This window comes from Lygodium microphyllum, chromosome 24 (assembly GCF_053477565.2).
Source record: "Lygodium microphyllum isolate KBCC chromosome 24, Lygodium_microphyllum_v1.1.10, whole genome shotgun sequence".
NCBI classification, from domain to species: Eukaryota; Viridiplantae; Streptophyta; class Polypodiopsida; order Schizaeales; family Lygodiaceae; genus Lygodium; species Lygodium microphyllum.
In genome coordinates this window covers 38069439-38094853 of record NC_141158.1, presented here as the reverse complement: position 1 = coordinate 38094853, position 25415 = coordinate 38069439, and the positions used below count along the sequence as shown (strand labels likewise).

The 25415-nt window shown below is 43.9% G+C and overlaps 1 protein-coding gene and 1 pseudogene across 1 annotated transcript in view; one reads left to right on the top strand and one right to left on the bottom strand.

The window, feature by feature from the left end:
• Positions 1-25415, bottom strand: part of ABCD2 (ABC transporter family protein) — a 147523-nt gene that overhangs the window by 49179 nt on the left and 72929 nt on the right. Inside the window, exons 4-8 of the mRNA XM_087665385.1 lie at positions 8122-8448; positions 7833-7997; positions 7458-7686; positions 7029-7270; positions 6494-6878 (exon numbers count right to left, since the gene is read on the bottom strand). Of these exons, the coding sequence (XP_087521511.1) occupies positions 6494-6878; positions 7029-7270; positions 7458-7686; positions 7833-7997; positions 8122-8448 (1348 nt within the window). The remainder of the gene's footprint in view (positions 1-6493; positions 6879-7028; positions 7271-7457; positions 7687-7832; positions 7998-8121; positions 8449-25415) is intronic.
• Positions 11541-13018, top strand: LOC148014987 (uncharacterized; annotated as a pseudogene).

Sequence of the window (25415 nt, the reverse complement as noted above, 5' to 3'; positions counted from 1 at the left end):
ATCAGTTCTCAAGCATTTCACCTTTCTACCTATCTAAGTGGTCACAAATGCATGAAAAGTTTTAAAAACAACAAACACTTCACTTTTCTTTTTCAACAAGTATACCCAAATCTTCTTGGAACAATCATCAAAAAAGGAGAAAAAATATGCAGCACTACCCAACGATTTCACGGGCATACTACATACATTAAAATGCACTAAGTCCAAGACATTGGACTTACGAGAGACACTAGCGTAAAAGGAATTTTTATTTACTTTTCAAACTGACACTCATTACAAAAGTCAAGTTTAGAGCCTTTTCCATCAACCCTCTTCAGAGGGATAAGGACATCAAGTCCTTTTTGGCTCATATGGTCTAATCTCTTAATGCCATAAGTCCAAGTGGCTGCAAATTTCAGCAACTACAAGAAACTTGCCATTCAAGGCTTTACAATGCAAACAATACAAAGTGGCCTTCTTGGTTCCTTTTGCAATCAGCATGAAACCCTTTTTCACTTTCCACAAACCACCACCAAACAGTGTATTGTAACCATGCTAGTCAAGCTGACCAACAGATAGTAAACTCTTTTTAATGCCAGGCACATATCTGACATCTTTCAACACAAGCTCTTGTTCATTGTCTAGAGACAAGTGTACAGTGCCAATCCCATCAATGCTACAAGCATGGTTATTTCCAAGATACACCTTTCCATAACTGCCTGCATTGAACATAGCAAAATACTCCAAGTAAAAAGTTACATGGAAAGAGGCACCAAAGTCTACAATCCAAGTTTAAGTTACACCATCATCAACTGACAAAAGTGCATCAATCAATCAGCCTTGCTAATCTGCATATCCTACATGTAACATACAAGGGCATCATAATCAATTGCACATAATACATCAGCCTCTGTATCTGAAAGCTCCTCTATGACCACACTAGAGGCCACATTGGCCTTTTCCTTGCCTTTGGTTGCCTCAAATGCATCTATCTTATCCTCCTCCTTTTTATCTCCTACATTTTTCTTTCTCTCTTGTTCCTTCATATAATACTTGCAATTAGGTTTCTTGTGCTCCTTCCGACCACAGTGATAGCAAGTAATGTCACTCTTTTCGTTTCCTTTGCTCTTGCTCCTATTTCTGTGTCTTGCATTTGCATTTTTCTTTTCAGCCCTGCCTCTTACATTATAGGCTGAGTTGCTGCCTTCTCCACTCGACATACGTCTAATTTCTTTATTCAAGATAAAACCCCTCACCCCATCATATGAGAGATTGGGATTATTGCTCAATGAAACCACCAAGGTCTCCCAAGATTCAAGCAGTGTCATGATCAAAAAGATCGCCCTCAACTTATCATCAAAGTCCAAATTTGCATCTTTGAGCTGATTTAGAATCCTTGTAAATGCACTCAAGTACTCAGCTACAGGCTTTGACTCATCCAATCGCATATTCACCAACTTATGCATTAAATACACCTAATTAACAGGTGTGGTGATTTCATAGGTAGTTCTCAACTTTTCATCCATATTGCATAACCTGTATCTAAACCCTTGATGTCTGTCAAAATGTCATCAGTGACACCCATCTTAATGTAAGCCACAACCTTTTTGTTTACTCTCGCCCAATCTGCATCAGACATTAGTGCGGGTTTATTTTCCTGCAAAGTATCCTCACAATCCTTTAGGAACAAAATGCCCTGCATACGATCTTTCCAAAGGTCAAAGCCATAACCATCAAACCGTTTGACTTCCATCAAACCGTTTGATTTCCATCAAACTCTTGATGTATGAATTGGAAGAAGTTGCAGCCATTTTATCGCAAACACGAGTAAATGCCCCTGAACTGCAAAAGCACAAGCTGAACCAGCAAACACATTATTGCTCTTCCTAAACCAAAAATAAATCTCTGTTGTTTGTACATGAACCAACCACCACATGGGCAAAAATGCAGAAATTTACCAAATTCTGCATAAACCCCCAAAATTTCAGGTCTAAAATTGCATAAATATCAAACAATCTGACCCAGGTGAGCAAAACTTTGCCAATACATAAAAAGCCCCAAATTTCTAGGATCCAATGTCAAGAAATTTTACTCAAAAGAGTAAAATTCTAACAAATTTGGAAAAATCCCCAATTTAATTGAGGTCACCACATGCAATGTCTGCAATTTCTGACCTGAGTGTCACTGCCGAGTATGGACGAGATCAGAACCACGAAAAGCCCCAAATTTTTGGGCCAAATTCACACAAATTTGAGGACTGTGCTCCAGTGCGTGAACCCGCGTTAAGAGATGGAATTTCCAGAGAGATTTGAAAAGAAAATAAAGTTTTTGTTTTTTTTTAAAAAATGATGGAATGACCGCCAGAGAGGGGATCTGTTGACCCATCGTTGGTTCCCCACGTGCGCCTGTTACCTGGCATCGCCTACACATTGGTTTCTCCCCATCTCCCAACTTGTCGTTCCACTAGCGCCTGGTCGTTGGTGACTCGTCACTCCCCGATGCCACATGCACGCTTGCCGCTTGGTCCCTTGCCGTCCCTGCTGTCACGTTGGATCTGCCACCTGGACTATTCGCCTACCACTACCCGACACACTGGTCGCCAGGAACTCCAACTGTCTGTTGGTCATTAGCTCTGTCGGCTAATCCCATTAGATCTCGGGAACTGTGCACTCTAGGCTCTACTACCAATTGTTGAAGTTTAGCTGGATGTAGTAGAAGTTCGAGCAGAGTGAGCGTGAGAGTGTGACAGCTACTAAGAGAGTCAGAGAGGGAGAGTGAAGTACCATGCAATATGAGTGTACCAACAATGTGTTGGTACACAAAGAATAAAATGTATTTATACTTAGGGCACGTAAGGATACATTCACAAGTACAATGTGTGTATACTATACACAGAGGTTAAACCGGACTTTTATCCCAACATAAAATAAAGACTCTCCATTCGGACTGAGGGGGGGAATATATGTCCTCTATGCTGAATTCTTTTTTGCAGCAAAAGGGCATTGTTCATCAGTTCACAACTGCCTATACTCCACAGTAAAATAGGATTACAGAGAGTAAGCATCTCTCACTCATGGAGATGGCCAGATGTATGCTGAAAGCAAAGAGCCTACCACACTGTTTTTGGATGGAAGCCGTAATGTGTGCATGCCATGTTTTAAACAAATGCCCCAACAAAGCATTAAAGAATATTACACCTTTTAAGACATGGAACAATCGGAAACCTTCTGTTGGGCACTTTCGTACGTTTAGGTGTCTTTCATATACACACATTCCCCAGGTACTCAAAAAAAAGTTGGATAACAAGGCTGTCAAATGCATTTTTGTGGGATATAGTAGTGAAAGCAAAGGCTACAAAATCTATGATCATGTCTCTAAAACGGTGTTTGTCAGTAGAGATGTACTATTTGATGAAAAATCAGAATTGTCCCTTGCTGGTTTTGACACATATCGGGCTGCACGTGATGTATTTGTAGGGCTGCTGCCCATTTCATTTGGTGATTCAGCTAGAGTTTCAACAAGTGAACTTAATGTTCAACCAATTGCTCCATTAGAAAATGCAAGAAATCAGCCATTGGCTGATCTGAATATTAAGCAAAGTGCTGAAACTGAAATTCAGCAAGAGCTTATGCACAGTCAGGAGGCAAGACAGATGCCTAGATGGTATTTACAGACTATGAAAGATAGTCAAATGGATGCACCCATGGCTGGTTGTACTAGAAGGCAAGCTTGTATGCATGATATTGCACATACCATGGAGTTTGTTATGGCAGCAAGTACAGTTGATGATGAGGAGCCTGAATGTTTTGAGGATACACAATAAAATATGCATTGGATGGCAACAATGCAAGCTAAATTGGATTCTATCACTAAGAATCAAACACGGTATTTAGTGTCTTTGCCCTTTGGGAAGAAAGCCATTGGAACAAAATGGGTCTACAAGCTAAAACCGAATGAAGATGGATCCATTGACAAATATAAGGCAAGCTTATAGCCAAAGGATATGCAGAGAAGAAATGCATTCACTATGAGGAGACATTTGCTCCTACCTCCCGAATGACTACCATCAAGTCTATGATTACTTTGGCTGCCCATTATGGATGGACTGTGCATGAGTTAGATATTAAAATTGCATTTTTACATGGGAAACTTCATGAAGAAGTTTATGTACAACAGCCCATTGGTTTTGCAGTTGAGGAATCCGAACTTGGTTTGCAAGCTGAAAAAGGATTTATATGGTTTGAAACAAGCTCCTAGAGCTTGGTATGCAAAGATTAATGCCTTTTTACTCAGCCAAGGGTTTACAAACAACTCATCTAAGTCTACCCTTTATGTATATAAAGAGGGAGGATCCATGCTGATCATTTGTCCATATGTTGATGATCTTTTTCTTACAAGGACACATGCTGATCAGATTTCAACATTCAAATAAAATTTGTAGCAAACTTTTGAAATGTTACACTTGGGATCTTTGCATTATTACTTGGGCATTCAGTTTATACATGATGCTAGAGATGTTGGTTTATCATAGTCAAGATACATTGGTAAACTTCTTGAAAAGTTTGGCTTACAAGATTGCAAGCGAGTCTGTATACCAATGGAACCTAGACTAAAGCTGTCATTACATGATGACAGTGATTTGTTTGATATACACACATGCTCCAACAATTGGATGTCTTATTTATCTATGCAACACTAGGCCGGACATATAGTTTGCAATTTCAACCCTGAGCAAATATATGTATCAGCCATGCATGTCACATTGGCAAGCTGTTAAGCGCGTCTTTCGTTACTTGCAGGATACTAGATCTCTTGGATTGTTTTATGCCAAGGGGGGACCACTGCAGTTACATGCTTACAGTGATTCTGATTGGGCTGGTGATTATGATTCATATCACTCCACTAGTGGCAATTGTTTCTTTCTTGGCTCATCTTGCATATCTTGGCTTAGCAAGAAACAATCCATTGTTGCCACATCGTCATGTGAATACAAGGCATCTTTCACTATCACAGTTGAATGTGTATGGATTAGACATTTGCTAGCTGATCTAGATATGTCTGTTACGGAGCCTGCTCCATTGTTCACTAACAATCAAAGTGCCATTGCAGTGGCACGGAACCCAGTGTTTCATGCACACACGAAACACATTGAGATACATTATCACTTTGTTAGAGAGAGGATACATACAAGTGATATCAGCCTTGTCTATTGTCCTAGCACCAGTAATGTGGCAAACATCTTCACCAAAGCTCTTCCTCATGACAAATTTGAAGCATTTCGCAATGCTTTAAATTTGATCTCCTTTGGTGGCGGAAGATCCTTGTACTTTTGATTACTCTTCACTCCAGGGGGGTTTGTTGGGTTTCACCCATGCCTACACTCATAGAGGAGTGTCGGTGATCAGTAGGACACTAGGGAACTTTTTACCCTTGGTACGATAGGTTTTTGCCCCCAGACTTATTGTCTTCTTTCGTATGTGCTTATGTCACACACTTACGGGCACTTATCGTGTTCGGGTGTTAACACCCCCTACAATCCTCAGGTTTAAGGGTTGTACTTTGTACTTTCAGGTCACACTCTTTCAATCTATTGCATTGGGTGTCGTGCTTCACTCTCCACACCATCTACTACACTCTCAGCTGAGCTTCGATCCTCTCTCTCTCTCTCTCTCTCTCTCTCTCTCTCTCTCTCTCTCATGCCATACCAAATACAAATGAAAAGAAATGCCTATCTACAAGAAGATAACTGTGATCCCATAAACCGAGGGATACATGCTGCCAAAGATATGTTCCCTCCTTAAGACATGCTTCTCTTCATCCCAAATCTGGTATATATAAAAAGTTAAGACTCAATTTTGTAGAACCACCTAACAAAGAGAGAAAAAATAAAGAAATCCATATTAACCTCTACTAAGGGAAAAATGACCTGATAAGAGCTAAAATGCTTAGTCTCCAAGTAAAACCAAGGAAATGCAAGATATTAGGGTGAAAGATCACCCGCCAAAGAACCCCATGGCTATATAAAAAGAGTGCAATGGAAACAAAAAATTGATGCAAGGAAGAAGGACAAGGTTAAAACAACCAATACCTTCATTCCATTAAATCAAAATAATGGCATTCAAAGGTATTTCCACTACAATGAACCTAGCCACTATAAAAGAGAGTGTCTCAAACCAATCCAACCTCCTCACCAAGAGAAAGTTTGTAGCCAGTGATTAAAATTAACCCATGGTATGTCTTGTCACTGATAAAATGAGTAATCAACAAGAAAGTAGATTCACATATGTGTACAAGAGCTCCTAGCTTTCCTATTATGACATGGACTGATAGCCGAAGGACGAGAAAAAGGACAACAGAATTTCCACATGAAACAGGAAGTCTTATTAATGTCTAGAACACCCTGTACCAAGTCACCATGTATCACCAGAGCACATGTTAAAATTTTATCTTTGCTAGCAAAACCTAAAAAAGCCTCAGTAAATTTGGTAATGTAACACATACACATCTTTCATACCATCTCTCTTTACTGGTGCATCCACCTTGGTACCATCTCGCCATGTTGGGTAAAGAAGCTGTTGACGCAAAGTACCAAGGACCATGTAAGGCCTTTGTGGCAGGAAAAAAATTCTCCCTTCTTTGAGAGAGTCAGTAGTTGATCCCTCTCCAGATCCCAAGACCGGTTCTGTCTTATCAAAGATGTCAGCAAGGTTCTTCACTTCCAGTCTATCATGAAGATGAGCTTCAATTGCACCATCACCCTTATCAGACTCAAAAACAGCTCCATTACTCTCCCTACTGGCAGGATGAATATGTCGTGTAATTTTGCCTGTGCCTGACCTCCAAAGTCCAGCAATGGCTCGAAGCAAAGAGGTTTTCCCACCTCCACTTGCACCCATGACCTGTACAAAGAGCACATTGCTGCTTGTGAGATCAGTTAGAATAAATAAAGTTAACCTCTACACATTTTGCAAAAGAAGGAAGCTACAGGTCATTAATGTTCTGTTATGCTCATTTTCTAAATCAACTGTGTCAAGAATACAGACACCCACCAGCAGATTTTCCCCTTTGCGAACCGTCAATGTCAACCCCTCAATCAAGGTCATAGAATACTGTGGTGTTTGCAAAGTAAGATTCTCTAACTTGAGCAAAAAGTAATCAGAGACAGAGGAGCAATCTTGGAGGGATTGTGCATCAGTAACTTCAATCACTGGTCTACTCATCTCCACATCCTGAAACCCGCCATTCACAGTTGCTTCCAAATTTTGCTGGTCTAGAAGGTCATTGAATTCACCTGCAAAGTAGCAGTTTAAGACATTTAAAACAATACCAATACCCTTAAAAGCCATGGTTTAAACAAGAAAAGTTGAAATAAAGGGCAAGATGACTTATTGATAGAAAACTTCATTCCAAATGTCAAGAGAAACATATACTAATTTCCTTCAATTGTAAGCAGTCCGCTTAGGACAAAACTGGCTCACCCAGGCGATCAATGACAGCAGAGAAGGCACTCAACGCTTGGAATTGATATACAATTATGGAAAAATCTGACAAGATATGGTTGAAGGCAGAATAGGACTGATTAATAACACCAAACTCAATTTTCCCTGAGAAGTACATTGGGGCAACAACAGCAGCAGGTAAAACTTGAATGACGTAGCGATATCCATTTGTAAAAAACTCCAGGTTTCTTGATGCTATCAATAATTGCTGCATCCATATTCAGGATCTATTTAGATTTCACAGATCAGAGTGTACTAAATTCTTATCTGTGAATCAAGAACCTCACATTTCAGGATCAAGGCAAATGTTAGAAAATTTTTAAAAAAATATTTCTGACTCGAGTAAAAACATACACTGAAGTTTTCAAATGACAATTTGAAACGGTCAAGGAGCAGCTGCACTTCATTTTTCTCCCCGCTATAGAAAGCAATGGACTCTGCATTTTCTCTTACACGTACCAACCCATACCTAAAATCTGCTTCCTTCTTTTCTTGTAGAAAGTTGAGACTGACTAGATCCTGAAAAGCACCATCCCATTCCAATGTTTTAAAAGAATGCCAACATATGAAAATTATTTACTCAGCAGTATCAAAGACACTGTACGAAATGCATGCACTGAGCCCACTTGAACTTTGTTCCTACCTTGCCAAGTGCAATGCTGATAGCTGTACCTCCAATCGAATAGATAACTAGAACAAGAAACAGCGGTGGGTATATTCCAAAGAGGATCCCACTAAAAGATATAAGATCAATGGTTGCATTGAATAGTGCCAATGCAAAAGAGAGGGCTGTTCCAGTGAAAGAGTTCAAGTCATCCACTATTCGTTGATCAGGATTGTCAATGAGTGATTGAGATTGAATCTGATAGAAGGTTCTGTTTTTGAAGTAACGGTCCAGATAATAATTAGTCATCCAAGCACGCCAACGTAGTGAGAGTGTGTCTCTTGCATAATCTCTTAACACAAATACCTGTTGACATCAAAGATTAAAATCATTAGGTTTTGACTAAGGTAGAACATGTACAATAACTTGACAGGTCACAATGATGGCTCTTCTCTTGAAATTAAGCTGGAAAGAAATCCTCAAGCTGGACAACCATAGAGTCAGCAGAGACTTTCAAAAAGTCCTTGGTTATTATGGTTGAAGGATTAAAGATATCTTGAGTCTTGACTTATATAACAAAAGACTAGATTCGAAACAGGAAGAGATAGTAGACATGTGGATTAAAGTCTAAGCTCTTAAGTGTACCATAGTGCATCTAATGATAAACCAATTCCTTCATCTTAAGGCAAAAGGTCATCTTAGGAAGGTGGAAGACATGAAATGGCCATGTTGAGACTTGAAAATCTCGTCCAAATCTAGCTAGCAATAGTAAGCTCCAATGTCAATACAATTTAGAAAGAAAAATGTCAAGGCTCTAACATTGCTCTAGTCCCACAAGCCATCCTTATGCATGGATTCACCATCATCAAGTGTATGTCTAGCACAAGAAATAGACCTTCTTACAAAACCCAGCATATCATAGATGTCCAAATTGGATCAGGCCTTTATTATCACGATGGAATAGTTGGTTCCATCCAACCTATGGACCTCTCAAAGGTTGGAGAGAATAGGGACATGCACTGCTAGTGCAACCAAAGAGAAGCAGGCTCACTTAGCATGGTCAAATGGATGGCCTGGAAGAAGAAATAGAAGATGCTTCGGCAAAAATAGATGTCATCATTGGAAACTCCAACAAAGACCTCATATGTTGTATACACAAAGTTCAAAAATTTAGGCTGCAGCAGGCGGCTGTCCACCAAAATATAGAAGTACCAAACTCCTACAGATGGCTACCCACCCAAAATGCAGAGATATCTCTGGCTGCTCCAGGTGGCTGTCTGCAGTTCACAAAAGCCTTTGGTGCTGAGAAACCAGCATCTGCCAATGCGAACAAACAGGTAACACGTCGTAAAGGCATTCCACCAGGCTCCACAAAGCAGCGGCCACAGCTTGATTAGGGCTAAAGCATTGCTGCAGCAGGACCAAAACATCAGGGAAACCTACTGCCTAAATGCTAACAGCAGCAAATGCCACCAAGGACTAGAAATGACACCCGAGGTGGGTGTGCCAGGAAAAACAAATATACAGTAGGCAAAACACAAGCTGTGTAGGCTATTACCAGCCAAAACTCAACTTCAGGTGCTGCAAATCAGGTTGCACACATAATTTCTTCATACCTGAATCAAACGCCAAACACAAATGCGTATGAAGGTACGGAACGAGTATGATTCAGACCCTCGACCTGAATCATACGTAACCCTAATTTTTAACCATATTTTCAACAAATTATGAGAAAAGTATTAAGCTTACAGGCATCTTCAAAACAACTATAAATCATAATACATAGCGTGTGCTGATTTCAAAATAAAAGATATGTCCAGAGAACAATGCACAACTCAAATTAGAATATTGGAGTGTGAGGCTCTAAGTCGATATAGAAGAAAATCACATCAAGCCAACAACCTACAAGATAGTCATAGACACTAGAGGCATGCCAACTGCATACTAGACTGAAAACTCAAAAGAAACAATCAAAAGTAAACTATAGTGAGTCATGACTAATCTATAACAAGGCTATAGCCTATAGCCTATGGATATTGGACATCAATGAACCAGCTAGCAACAACTAGTCGCTGCCAACCAATCAACTCATCATATTCATCATTCTCGAGAGTGCAATCTTTCTCCTCCTCATCATCATCATCCCTCTGATGTAAACCAAGAGAACTTGAGCTAGGAACATCAATAGTTTTTGCCCCCTTTGTGACAATGAGGCTACAATGTCCTCTTCCCTCTCTCGTATTTGCTGCAATGCAAGCAATCTATCATCATCCTTCTCCTTATTGAGCATGTCCAATGTAACCTTCGTTTTTTCATAGCCTTTTTCCTTCATTTTGTTGATGAGATGAAGGTTTGTATGAATGTATACAAGCTGTGCTGTATGTTTTGGAAGCAACTTATTCCTTCTCTTTGTTTGAACAAGTCAAAATGTGCTCCAATCTCTCTTACAAGGGGAGACACAAGACTCTTTTGAAAGTATTGTTACAGCCAATTGTTGCAATTTGGGTGCACATGGCCCAAATCTCTCCCACCATTTAACACCCTGATGCATTCTTTTCTCATCTCTTGCAAGTGGCCGAGAAAATGCACATGATTCCAACTTGTACATGTCAAGCTCGTCACATGTTACACCCTACATATCGACATCATATTTTGTATACCTTTCTATTATTGTCATCCATCCTTCATGCACCTCCTTATCACTAAACAAGATTCTTGGCTCTCCAAATAGGATGCAAAACAAAGGTTGCAGTATGGCAATGTCAGTGCATTATATCCCATCTCTCCACAAGTCTTAAACAAGTCACTTACTTCCTTAATTTGGGCAATCTACACACAAACTTCCTCTTTCTGGCTTGTGTCTCTTAACTCCGATCTTCCACATAATCTTGACCATGGTATGCTCAACATCTGTCTTTTCATGCACTAGCAAGTCACAACAATGAGAAAATAACTAGCGAATCATGCACTTAACTATCCCGCATGCATACCCTTGAAGAATTTAATATTTAACTTGTCACATGCTATCGCAGTATAGACAAAAAATCTTCTGGCAACAAGGGACCAACCCAAACACAGTTATAGAGGTGCAAAGCCTGTCACCCATGCCCAATTGATCCACGCCTTCACAAGAGGCATAATTAGTTCTTGCATGTGTATGTTGCAAATTGCATGTGGATGTTGGAGTGAAAGACTCCACAACAAACATTGATGCAATATGTTAGATTTGGGAGATGCTTCTCCTGTCAATGGCTCTGGCAATGTAGATGCAAGTGTTATTGTTGGGCAGCTCGCAAGCTCTCAATAGCATGTGCGTTAAAAAAAGAGACTGGCCAAAACAGAAGGTGCTTTGGCAAAAGCATGGGATTTGCAAGCCTGAACGGAGGTAGACATTCTTGTTCATCGCTTCTTTTATGCACAAGATATCCCATTTTGGAAAACCAAAGTTGTATGGATGGTTAGATGCAAGATGCAGACCTGTTATAAATGTTATGGCTACATCCATTTATGGTTCAGCTTTTTAAAAGTTGTTGATACAAGTGGAGAATACAAGTTTGGGGAGTTCATCTTTAGCATCTTAAAAGATGTGATCCTTGATATTGGGCCAGATTATATAGTGCAGGTATGTATAGATAATGCAACTAATTGTGTGAGGGCTGGTGATTTGATTGAGCAGGAGTGGCCTAACATCTGTTTTACTATATGTGCATGCCATTGCTTGGATCTTCTTTTAGAAGGTATTGGGAAGCTTTCTTGGATTGCCCCTATGCTAGTTAAAGCAAATAAAGTTATCATATTTGTTATGCATAAGCATACAATATTGGCATTGTATCACCAATTCAGTTAGAAAGAATTATTGAAGCCACGACTACGTGCTTTGCTTACATGTTTATCATGTTAGTGAACTTGTTGGATGAGGGATACTGCGATGGCTTGCATCATATGATTGTTAGTTATGCTTGGGCAAGAAAGAAAGCTTCCCATATAGTGAAGAGAATGGAAGTAGTTGAGATTGTTTTGGAAGCAAGTTTATGAAATGATGCTAAAATGATTGTGAAAATTTATGCACCCATTCTTTAAATCCTTCTTCTTGCTGATAGAGAAGGCGCCACTATGGGCTTTTGTATGAGTTGAGTGATCAAATGATAGAGAAAATGGATTCCTTGAAGGGAGTGATTCATTCTAAGGTGCACGACATCAAAGGACTTTGTGTGGATAGATGGGATATAATGCACTAACATTTCCATGCTGCAACCTTTGTTTTGCATCCTATTTGGAGAGCCAAGAATCTTATTAGTGACAAGGAGGTGCATGAAGAATGGATGACAATAATAGAAAGGTATACAAAATATGATGTTGATATGTAGGGTGTAACATGTGACAAGCTTGACATGTACAAGTTGGAATCATGTGCATTTTCTTGGCCACTTGCAAGAGATGAGAAAAGAATGCATTAGGGTGTTAAATGGTGGGAGAGATTTGGGTCATGTGCACCCAAATTGCAACAATTGGCTGTAACAATACTTTCAAAAGAGTCTTGTGTCTCCCCTTGTAAGAGAGATTGGAGCACATTTTGACTCGTTCAAACAAAGAGAAGGAATAAGTTGCTTCCAAAACGTACAGCACTGCTTGCATACATTCATACAAACCTTCATCTCATCAACAAAACGAAGGAAAAAGGCTATGAAAAAACGAAGGTTACATTGGACATGCTCAATAAGGAGAAGGATGATGATAGATTGCTTGCATTGCAGCAAATACAAGAGAAGGAAGAGGACATTGTAGCCTCATTGTCACAAAGGGGGCAAAAACTATTGATGTTCCTAGCTCAAGTTCTCTTGGTTCACATCAGAGGGATGATGATGATGAGAAGGAGGAGGAGGAGGAGGAGGAGGAGGAGGAGGATAAAATCAATCTTCGCATGCTCCAACATTAGAAGATAAAAGGCCTTTTGATTCTGCTTTGCGCTTCAATGCGTGTGGGAGGCTTGTGCCTCCTAGGGATGTGTTTCGCTCCCAGCAACAAGACTTCCCTTCCCATGCTTCCATTGCCGGCTTGCAGAGGGCAGATCTTGTTGATTTTATTTGAGGTGAAATGGGGAGATTCCAAGCTGCCAAGGCTATTGATGTAAAAGGGAAAGGGAAAGCCGCGGTTTAATAGTTTTTTTCATTTGTGATTCATTATGAAAATTGCTTTGTGGAATATGAAAGGTATTTCTTCGAGGCAAAAGCAATGCCGGTTGTGGAAAGTGGTGCTAGCTGGAAAATGGGATGTTTTCTCTGTTGTGGAGCATAAAGAGCACGCTTTGGCTGGATCTTCATATGTATAGAAGGATTATGCAACTTTCTTTAGTGGTCGTCCTCCACACAGATCGGGAGTTATGTTGGCAGTCAAATCCTCCCTACATCCATCGTTGGTCTCTTAAGACCCTCGAGGCCGATTTTTGATTCTTGAAATAATTTATGAGGGTGAGGTTTTGTGGATTGTAGGCATGTATGCTCCTTCTAATGCGAGGGAACGTCGTCAGCTTTGGGAAGACCTACACTGCCTTGCCATGGCTCGTCAAGGCTTTGTTATGGGTGATTTTTATGCATGTGTATCTGCAGATCAGCCGACCTCTCCGCATTCGGTTATGGATGGTCCTGAGAGACAAGCTTGGGATGCTCTTGCAACGGCATCTTTGAAACATGACATGTGGTCCTAGATGTATCCATCACAAGCTGGATACACATATCGTTCTTTCCAGCATCCAAACACTTGGGCTAGACTGGATAGGATGTATATCTGCCAAAGTGATTCTTTTCTTCCTGCAATCATCGATATGCGTGTGAAAAAACAACATGTTTTGTCAAATCATTACCCTTTGGTCTTGAAAATGAGCCATAAACCTGTTCATGCAATTAAGTATCTTCTTCTTGTCCATTTGCCTCTTCGGTTTAATCAATCTTTTTTGCAGCAAAATCAGTTTATGGAAGGCATTCAACAACCGATAGTATCTTTTAGCTTGAGGGTCCTATCTATAGGGATGGAAGCATGGGTGGTTTTTAGGGATAATGCGCGAGCATTATCCCGACAAAATGGTATTCAGCATGCTTCCTCATTTCGAGCTAAATTGCAGCATGCTCAATCCTTATTAGCCCATTCCTTGTCTCTGTGTTAGACTAGGGATTCCAATGATGACTTGCTCACATGCATTGAATGGCTGAAAGGCACGATCCAATCTTGTCAAGAAGAGGAATATGCAAAATGCAAACTGTTGGCCAAAGCTAAAGCTTTACACAATAACAACTGTCAAACTCATCATTTTTTTGCTCGTCTGCATCAGAAATATGCCCGGGAAAATATTGTGTGCTTAAAGGATGCACAAGGTGATTTGGTGACCGACCCTACTCTATTATTCAGATGACTGTTGACTTTTATAGGGCCCTGTTGGGTCCGCAAGAGATTCTTTCCAATGTTGTTCTCTCTGCTCGAACATATATTTGTGACCTGGTTAGTAATCAAGTCAAACCAGAATGGGTGAATCTGATGGAGGCTGATATTTCTGAAGATGAAGTGGCAGAAGTGCTGTCTCACTTGCCTCGAAGGAAAAGTCTGCGCTGGGAGGGGCTTCCTAATGAGCTATTTTCAGCCCATGTGCAACTGCTTAAGGACCCATTAACTTGCTTATGTCAGTAGGTGTGGAACTCTAGTATGATGCCTACGGATTGGAAGATTGTTGTCATCAGGTTGTTGCCCAAGGTTCCCTCTCGACCTCTTTGAAACAATGGAGATCCATTCTATTATGGGATCGTTATATAAAATCTTCTCCAAAATTATTGCCAACCGATTGCAAAATGTTTTTCCACACCTCATTCATCCACGTCAATACGGCTTTATTAAAGGTCAGAATATAATGCACAACATTTTGAATGTTCAGCTCGGAATTGACTATGCCAAAGCTTCTGGCCAGCAAGTTGTTATGCTTCAGCTGGATATTGAGAAGGCTTTTGATCATGTCAACTGGTCTTTCTTGCGGCAATTAATGTCTACAATGGGGTTTGAACCCCGTATGATTTCTCTAGTTGATACTATCAGTCAGGGTGTTGTGGCCCGTATTACTTTTAATGGAGGGATTACGGAGAAATTGCCTTATCTCGGTCTCTTCGGCAAGGCTGCCCTCTCAACCCTTTGCTGTTTGCTTTGGTAACTCACCCCATGCTCTCATTATTGGATAAGTTGGCAACTCAAGGTCAGATAGTTGGCTTGACTCTTCCCGGCGGTTACCAGCTTGTGGGTCAATCTTTGGCAGATGGCTCTTCCCTCTCCTATAAATAAGAGCTCGTTTTTCTTCATTCAGCATCATTTTTCTTTGCTGTAAACTCATGTACAGCACCCACAGATAGCCAGAAACTGGCCCCATCCATCCCCATCATCATCCCCTACTTCTCCATTATCAAATTCCTCCATATTCCCTCTTCTATCACTGCTGTTTTACAGGACAGCAAGCCTGTAAATTCATTACAGCATCTCCTTTTCAAGCTCTTTCTTCCATTTTAGCAACAAGAAGCAAGCCCTATCCATGTACTACTGTTCAACGATGGAGAAGGCTGATTTTCCCTTTTTCTTCTCGCATACTGTAAAGAAATCAGTTCTTATCATTGCATAATAGATAATGCATGTGTGTTTGTACATCTTTGCACGATCTTGTGAGAGTGAGAATTACTTATTCTCACTCTCAGGTTGATTGTAACAGAGCTCTTCCCTAAGGGACTTGGTTTGAGCAGAAATACATTCCTTCGGAGGGGGGTTGCCCATCTTCAACCCTCAATCTTGTCTCCATTACTTTTACATTTTCATGGCTGTAATTTTGTGAGTAATTTTCATTTTCAGCTTTAAGTGTTCATTCTCTTTTATATTAAATCTCGAAAACAAGCGAATATCATAATTGTTAAGCATACTACGTTATTCAGGGCGTTTTACAGCAAGTGCTCCCAATCAATCTCCTATGACTCCACCGAATCAGAGGCAACCTGCACATAGGAACGTTCCTGATGATCCATTGTCCCTTCGGAAGTATGCTTGGAGTGTTTGCCTGCATGTGGAAGGTCAGAACCGGGAGGCATCTCCTCTGTGCAAGGAACCATATCCTCCGGTTCCTCTGTATCAGAATCCGCACCAAGAGCTGCCACCGTCTGGTCTATAAAAGCCACATCCAACCCAGCCATGCTTCTGTCCTCTCTCTCTGTTTCTCACTCACTTGCTCTCTCTCTCTCTCTCTCTCTCTCTCTCTCTCTCTCTCTCTCTCTCTCTCTCTCTCTCTTTTCCGTAAAAGGTAATTGTATTAATTACGAAAAAAGTACAAGATTACATGATTACACGAGTACAAGAGACACGAGGGCCGTAGGCCAACGTGTGGGAAATCCCCAGACTAGGGTACTAAAAGGTTACACCAATCATGGCAAGGACCCAGAGGCAATTGCCAAATGCCAGGAATACAAATCCTCCCGAGAGAGCAAGTCAGAGTGCCTGATGAGATCTAGCTGCCAATGCAAGAGCCCTTTAAGCCTTGCAATATGTCGCGGTACATTAGAAGCCGAATCAAAGAGAAAAGCATTTCGGGTGGTCCAAATGTGCCAGCATCCCCAGTATCTGAAAAAATGGAATAAGATCTTCATATGTAACGATGGCGGTGTGGGATACTTCGGGCGAACAAAAACCCAATCGAAAGGAGTCAGTGAGGACCCCACCACCGCGTGCCAGATTTGTGACAAGAGTGACCAGATATTCTTGGCGAGCGGGCAAGAAAGAAAACGATATCGGGCCGATTCCGCCGAAGTGGTGCAGAAGAAGCAAGTGCCATTCGAGATTCGACGCTTGGAAAGGGCCGAGGCAAGAGGAAGACCACCAATCATTACCCGCCACAGAAAGACCTTGCATTTGAAAGGCGTCTTGTTCTGCCATCCCTCCATCAGCGTTGCCTGCCACCATGACAGTGATTTCCGCAGGCCCCAAACAGTATTAACTTTCACACCCAACCATTGGTGATCTTTAATGAGAAGATGATACACCTGATTAGTAGAGGCCTTTTCCAGACTCAACCGACCTGCAAGGTCCCAATCCTGCCAAGGGCAATCCATAGCCAGGGCAGGAAAGGGTTGCCTACCCTGAAGTTCCGAGGAAAGCTTCTCCCATAAATCACGGTATCCGCGCGGGATCCTGAAAAGTCTCCTAGCAGTCCGAAATGATGCAAGGACATTGCGAGTAGCAAGGGTAGCATCCGCAATCGAAGTCACACCCAAACGGGCCATGCGGTTAAATCTTGGTCTAAGCTGATGTTTATCTTCCCATGAAAGTAATCTGGATACCGCCAACAATTCCAGCTGAAAAAAATTTGTCTGCACGCGGTCCCCTACAAGATGCCAACAGGCCTTTTGGAGCACCACTTTCCAAGAGCCGACCAAGTGCAGTAACAAAGAGGAAGAGGGACTGGAAAATCGAGCGTCAGCATTAAGGACATGCCACCATGAGGCTCGAAGCCGTGTGTTACCTGTTAGCAGAGTATTTGTCAGCTCATGTGTGAGTCTGAGCTTGATCTGGGTTGGGCATTTTTATTAGGTATTTTAGGTATTTTTCTGGTGTGGCATTTTATGCCATTGGGGCATTTTATGCACCAGTCGGCCAGCATTAAATGCTGTCCGACCAGCATTATTGCTCCCCACTTTTTCAGCCTATTTATACTCAGTGGCTCCTCCTCAGTCAGTAACTTCATCTTCACCATCTGCAGACTCTGTGGAGAGAGGAGCCAGTGCCAGTGCCCACGCAGCCAGTGACTCACTGTTGTATGCGACTGTCTCGTGTTCAGATATATGGATTCCATTTCCCGTGCATACATCCGAGTTCTCATCTGTATCGTGTTCTTTCTTTTCTCTTTTTGTCTTGTGTTTCAGCAGTTTATTTCAGCACATGTTTATGCTTCCACCGCTGCTCCACTTCTGACATGGTATCAGTTTTCAGGATTTGTGTTTCTGCTGTGTTTTCTTGCTGATTCCAGGACTGTTTTGTACCCCTGCTGATCAGACGACTGCTGTCGCAGCCAGGCGACCTGTTTTGGGGCTGTTTTCAGCCTACGTTTTTTGCAGTTTTGCCATCGCCTGCTACCTCCGCACCCTCTGCTGCCTGCGTTTTTCATCTGCAGCTGCTGGCGACAGCGTTGCTGATTCAGTATCTCTCTTGGCTGGGTGACTGTTACTTCAGGCCATTTTTGCTGTTTTTGGCAGTTTTTGACTGATTTTTTAATTTTCTGCAGCAGTTTTGGGTTATATTGCATGTGAACTCTCTTTTTCTATAGTCTGTGCTCGTGTTTTGGCTGTGTTTCCTCTCTAAATTACATCTCTTCTCTACTTCTCTTCTTATCCTCTCCATATGGCTGCTCCGTGCACTTCCACTGATGATAAGTTACATGGACCTGATTATCTCACATGGAGTGCTGTCATGAAAGCTTGGTTTGTGTAGAAGCGGCTATGGTACATCGTCTGTGGAGCTATTGCTCGACCTCTCCGTCCTTTTCCTCTTCCTGAAGACTTTGATGAGGATAACCATGAGGAAGCGGTGCTCACATGGGACTCGGACGATGCCCGTGCTTATGTAGCTTCAGAGAGGGGTGACGGGAAGAAGAAGTCGAAGGCCCAGTGTTACCACTGTGGCAAGAAGGGACATTTGCGGAAGGACTGCAAGAAGTTAGCGGCTTCCAGGAAGAAGGAGCAGAAGACGAAGCGGGATGCTGACTCTACCGATGCGTCCTCTCCTTCATCAGACTTCGACTCCGATCCTCCGACCAAGGTGCAGTCCAAGGCGTGGAAGGGATCTTCTTCTTTGGATCACGGGAAGGGCTTGGTGGCCCCTTACTCGGCTGCTTTCTAGTGGTGGTGATGAGGTCATCCCTCACGACTCTCTTGTGCCAGAAAGGGAGTGTGAGCGGGTGTTCAGATGGGGCAGCCACGCCTCATCTATATTTTTATACAGGTGCACAGGTTCCAGAGAGGGACGTCCCTGACGCATCGACTTCAGTCTGGTGGAATCAAATCTTGGAGCTGGGATTGACATCCAGGTTCATGCTGAGCTGGTTATCTGACAGAGAGCGGGAGGCTTTTGTTTGGAGCTCACATGAGGGGACACTTTGGCGGTCTGGCCAAAGGCGGGGAATCCATGGTCACCTATGTTCAGAGGCATTTTTGACAGGATGGTCTTGTATGCTACTGCGAGACATTGATGATGGACACAGAGACATGCTATGATCTTCTCTATTTTCAGGTGTTTGGTATGATCGACATCAGGTTCTCTCCGAGGCACCTTGGTGGTGGCTTGATCACCCACTGCTTGGGTATCCATGGTTCTACTTGGTGGTTCTCTGTTGTATAGTTTCTGATCCCTTTTCATTGTACTATTGTATTGTATCAAATCACTCATGATCTGAGAGAGGGTGTTAGCAGAGTATTTGTCAGCTCATGTGTAAGTCTGAGCTTGATCTGGGTTGGGCATTTTTATTAGGTATTTTAGGTATTTTTCTGGTGTGGCATTTTATGCCATTGGGGCATTTTATGCACCAGTCGGCCAGCATTAAATGCTGTCCGACCAGCATTATTGCTCCCCACTTTTTCAGACTATTTATACTCACTGGCTCCTCCTCAGTCAGTAACTTCATCTTCACCATCTGCAGACTCTGTGGAGAGAGGAGCCAGTGCCAATGCCCACGCAGCCAGTGACTCACTGTTGTATGCGACTGTCTCGTGTTCAGATATATGGATTCCATTTCCCGTGCATACATCTGAGTTCTCATCTGTATCGTGTTCTTTCTTTTCTCTTTTTGTCTTGTGTTTCAGCAGTTTATTTCAGCACATGTTTATGCTTCCACCGCTGCTCCACTTCTGACATTACCCTGGCCGAGGCCGCTGTCCTCAAGAAAATAACGGGCTATGATGGTCCACGGGTGATGATCCACACACATGGCACGAAACAGAGACCAGCGAAGAGCCAGCATATGAGTTTCTGCATCCAAGATAGCTCCACCACCCATGCGCTTGGGGGTACATGCATGTGACCATGAAATCCAGGAAATGCCTGCCCGCAGTGAATCTTTCTTCCATAGCATGAAACGAATGGGATGAGTGAGAGCCTTCAAAGTACTGGGCGTCCATGGCAGTAATGGCAGGAAATACGTCAGCATTGGTAGCATAATTGTCTGAGCCACTTTGAGGCGGACATGGAACGGCCAGGCTTGCGACTTCCAATACATAAATTTCGCGGCCAGTTTGTGTGAAATCCACTCCAGCAGGTCCTTTGGCCGTACATCCACCCCCAATGGGTATCCAAGATGCCTGACAATTGAGCCACGGGAAACCACCTGGCCCTGCCAGCCTAATGACTCTAAATCAGGCTCCGTGCAACTGAGAATGGCTGACTTGAAGGCATTGATGCGAAGACCAGAAGCTTGACCAAAGAGCGTGCAAACATCTAATGCCTTGTGAATGTTATCCCTGTCCGCCTGCAAAATCATAAAGGAGTCATCAGCCAAAGATTGGCTAATGAAGTGCTGCCCCAAAGGAAGAGATAACCCTGCCAGCTGGGCAGAAGCCGCCATGGAGGATAACATTGAAAGGACCGGGTGAGTCACCAAGGCAAAGAAGAGAGGACTCAAAGGGCAGCCCTGTCTGAGCGAGCGTGCAAGGAGAAATGGCTCTGTGACCCCACCATTAAGCATAACTCTTGAAGAAGCCTCAGTACTAATGGTGTAGATCAATTGGGACATGCGGTTACCAAAGCCCATAGCAGACATAAGATCTGCAAGGAAAGACCAGTCCACACAGTCAAAAGCCTTTTCCAGGTCCAGTTGAATCAAGACCACTTGCTGATTGGAGTGCCTCGCATAATCAATAGCCATTTGCACATTCAAGATATTATGCAAAATGTTGTGTCCCTTAATGAAACCATATTGGAGAGGGTGCACAAGAGCTGGAAGGTGCTTGTGAAGCCGATTTGCCAGCACTTTGGAAAAGATTTTATACATCACGCCCATCAACGAAATTGGTCTCCTCTCTCTCTCTCTCTCTCTCTCTCTCTCTCTCTCTCTCTCTCTCTACAATGGCTCTACCCAATCATGTGTAAAGTACAAGTTTACATGATTACAAGATATACGATGGCTCTACCCCATCGTGTGTATAGAACACACTGTCTCTCTACAATAACCAAGCGGCCTAAGTGTTACAAAGTCATGGCAAAGACGCAGAGGAAATTGCCATATGCCAGGGACGTAAGTCCTCCCGAGAGAGCATATCAAAGTGCCGGAGAAGATCCATCTGCCAATACAAGAGACCCTTAAGCCTAGCAATATGCCGCTGAACATTATAGGCGGAATCAAAAAGAAAAGCATTCCGAATGGTCCAGTTATGCCAACAGCCCCAATATCGAAGAAAGTGAAACACGATCTTCATATGTGGCTGTGTCGGTGTGGGGTATTTGGGCTGCACAAAAACCCAATCAAACGGGCATAGCGAGAAACCAACCACCGCTCGCCAAACGGCTAAAAAGAATGACCATATTTTCTTAGCGATGGGGCAAGAAATAAATCGATGACAAGCAGATTTCACACTGGTGGTGCAAAAGAAACAGTTGCTGTTGGAGATTCGACGCTTGGAAAGAGCCGAAGCAAGCGGAAGACCACCAATCATCACCCTCCAAAGAAAGACCTTATATTTGAAGGGTGTCTTGTTCAACCAGCCCTCCATCACAGTTGCCCTCCACCATGACTGGGATTTATGCAATCCCCATAGAGTATTAGCTTTAGTAACCAGCCATTGATGATCTTTAATCAGAAGATGATACACCTGGTTAGCTGAAGCCTTATCTAAATGCAGCGTGCTTGCAAAGTCCCAGTCCTGTCAGGGACGATCCGAAGCAAGGGCAGGAAAGGGTTGTCTGCTCTGGAGCACCATCAAAAGCTGTTCCCATAACTGCCTGTAAAGACGAGGGATCCTCAAAAGCCTCCTGGCTGTACGAAAGGATATCAACACATTGCGACTGGCAAGGGTGGCATCTGCGACTGATGTTAAGCCCAAACGTGCCATGCAGTTGAATTTTGGTCAAAGCTCATGTTTACCTTCCCACGAAAGTAACCGCGAGACTGCCAACAATTCCAATTCAAAAGAATTAGTAGCCAAGCAATCCTCCGCTGGATGCCACTGAGCCTTCCGGAGGACCAGTCTCCAGAAACATACCAAATGGGCAAGCAAAGATGAAGAAGGACTGGATAACCGAGAATCCACATTAAGAACATGCCCCCAAGAACTCCGGATTTGGGTATTTCCATCTCTCTCTCTCTCTCTCTCTCTCTCTCTACAACCGAAAATACGATGGGGGATACTGGCACTATACGAATCGGTAACAAGCCGAGTTCAAGCACCGGGAGGGGTGTCAAAGGAGATCACCAGCACCATCGGAGTCAAGCAGGGATGCCCACTCTCGCCCACCCTATTTGGCCTCTACATTGATGAGATCTCAGAGTACATAGATAGATTGGGCGAGGAGGGATCGAGCCTGGGAGGGACACTGATACCTATCTTACTATATGCGGACGACATAGTCCTCATCTCTAGCACACCCGAAGGGCTACAGCGCCAACTGGACACACTACAGGCCTTCTGCCAAGACAAAGACCTAACTGTGAACCTGGGGAAAACCAAGGTCATGGTGTTCAACACGTCAGCCCAATGGCCCCAACGGTCGGTATCCCCCTTCACATACGGCGGAGAAACCGTGGACGTGGTCCAAAGATATGTCTATCTGGAAATTACATTCTCTGGACAGAGATTTACCCTGAGAAAAGCAACAGAAGATAGACTAACCCGAGGCTATGCAACCCTCGAGTCAATGGAGAACCAATGTGCCCGCATACAGTTCCAGGAACCCCGGACAAAGCTCTGGCTTTTTGACACCTTGGTCACACCAGCCCTCCTGTACGGGGCTCCCATATGGGGATCCAATCTCTACCACACGCGGAGGGCCCCACAGGATCAGCCACTGCCTAAGGAGGAGGCCACCTATGAGGGATGGGAGCAGATGGAGAGACCCTTAATACTTATGATCTCACGGATGATCCGAAGCAAGCCCTCCGTACCACACGAGATCATCCTCGCAGAGCTAGGGGCACCGCCCCTCGTGGCTGAGACCCTCTTCTAGACCGTGACCTTCTTGCGCCGAATATGGGACCTGCCTCGGCACGGGTACCCCAAACTCGCCCTGAAGTCATCCAAACAGCTAGAAACACAAGGGGACACTGAATGCTGGTATGCCCAAACAGGGACCTGGCTACGGCTCCATGGCGTGCACATGGACCACCTCCCCCCACTACAATACAGCCTAGACTGCCCACACCTAGAGCTCAACCGAGAGGAGGTAAATCGCATCACCAGAATGGATATCATCCAGACAAACACCGCCAGGACATGGGTGACCCCCACGTCGGAACTAGGAACCAAGAAGGCTTTCTACTGAGAACACTTCCTGCATATCTCCCCGGACAGCTTCATCACCCGCCCAAGCTACATGGATACACACCTGTCTCACGGGGTCAGAAGTGCCATCGGACAGATCCGCACATCCTCACACCAACTACAGGTCGAAACGGGCAGATACGGGGCCAACCCCCTCCCCCCAGAAGACCGAATCTATCAGCTCTGCCATCTCGAGCTAGAGACAGAGGAACACTATATCTGTAGATGCCCAGTGTACTACGAAATCCGGGGACGCTTCCACTGCCTATTCAGTGAAGGATTCGGACCACTCTCCAAGGTGATGGAATTCAAAGACCAGAGATGCCTGGGGCTCTTTCTACTAGAAATACGACGCCACAGAGACCACCTCCTACGAACCATGGCGCAAAGACAAGGAGCCACCAACCAACGCACACTCAATGACTTCTACCAAATACCTGCTACCCTCCCCACCACCGAGCCCCCACCAGCCCAACCGGCCCCCGGGGGCCACCTTAGAAATAGCCACAGCGAGAGGTAAAGCCCGGCGCCCACGCCTCACCGACCCCTGTCCCCGCAGAAGACACTGATCAAAGATACAAGGGATACTACGCCGCCATCGGAGGGCCCTTCCCCGCCGCTTTAGCCTCTCCATGCTAGACCGACCCATGTGGGACATCTTAGGATGAACACCCCAAGAGCAGTTCCACACCGCACTGGGAGTACCTCTAGATTGTATCTAGTCCAAATATCATTTTGTACCTACTCAATTTAGTTTAGTTCAACATAGCATAAATGTTAGCTTCACTGGGACTTTTGAAATCTCCCAGACATTTACATGCAACATTTTGGTCTCATAGGCCAACTTGGCCTGTTGTAGATGTTAATATAACTCTGTGTGTGTGTGTGTGTGTGTGTGTGTGTGTGTACAGGAGCAGATCAGCTCTCTGATCTGCGCAGGGTTGCAGTCACGTGCTGCTAGGTAAGGGCTCCCTGTCTCTGTCGCGGCCCAACATGATGCACAGGGCAGGCACCCACAGGCAGACGTCGTGCAGATGACTAACAGGGCAGCAAACGAAAGGTACCTATTTCTGCAAACGAAAGACGTTCAATCTTCAGGCGTCGACGGGGCAACAAGGCGCTGCACGCTGACACAAAGGAAACGACCACAGGCGGCTCAGGCGGGCAGTTGTCAAGCGAGCAGGATCAGGTGGGCACAGGCGAACACGGGTGGAACAGGCGGGCAATCTCTAGGCGTCCACAGTGCGCTCTGACAGGGCACGTTGGTCTAGGGGACGGCAGGGGCAGGACGCGCACGTCGAGGCAACGGCAGGACTAGGCAACCGCAGGTCTAGGCGACGGCAGGGGCAGGGCGCACAAGCCGGGGCGACAGTAGGGGCCAGACGGGGGCACAGTCCCCGTGTTCTTCTCTCTCTCTTTCTTTCAGTCCAACACTAGGTGGTTTGGAGAGGATGTCCTCACAGGTGCAATTCCAAGAACCCCACACCAAGCTATGGCTCTTTGATACATTGGTCACATCCACACTACTTTATCGAGTACAAATATGGGGGCCTAGTCTTGACCACCATAGCAGATCAAGGCGCACTTATGACGGATGGAGGTCGATGGAGAAACCCCTAGTGTCCATGATATCCAGGATGATCAGATGTAAGGCCTCAATGCCACATGAGATCATCAATGCCAAGCTAGCAGCTACACCGATTGTGGTAGAGGCCCTCACCTAATCGGTCGCATACATACATAGCCCATGGGACTTACCCAGACACAGATATGCACAGTTGGCCCTTGAGTCCTCTAGACAACTTG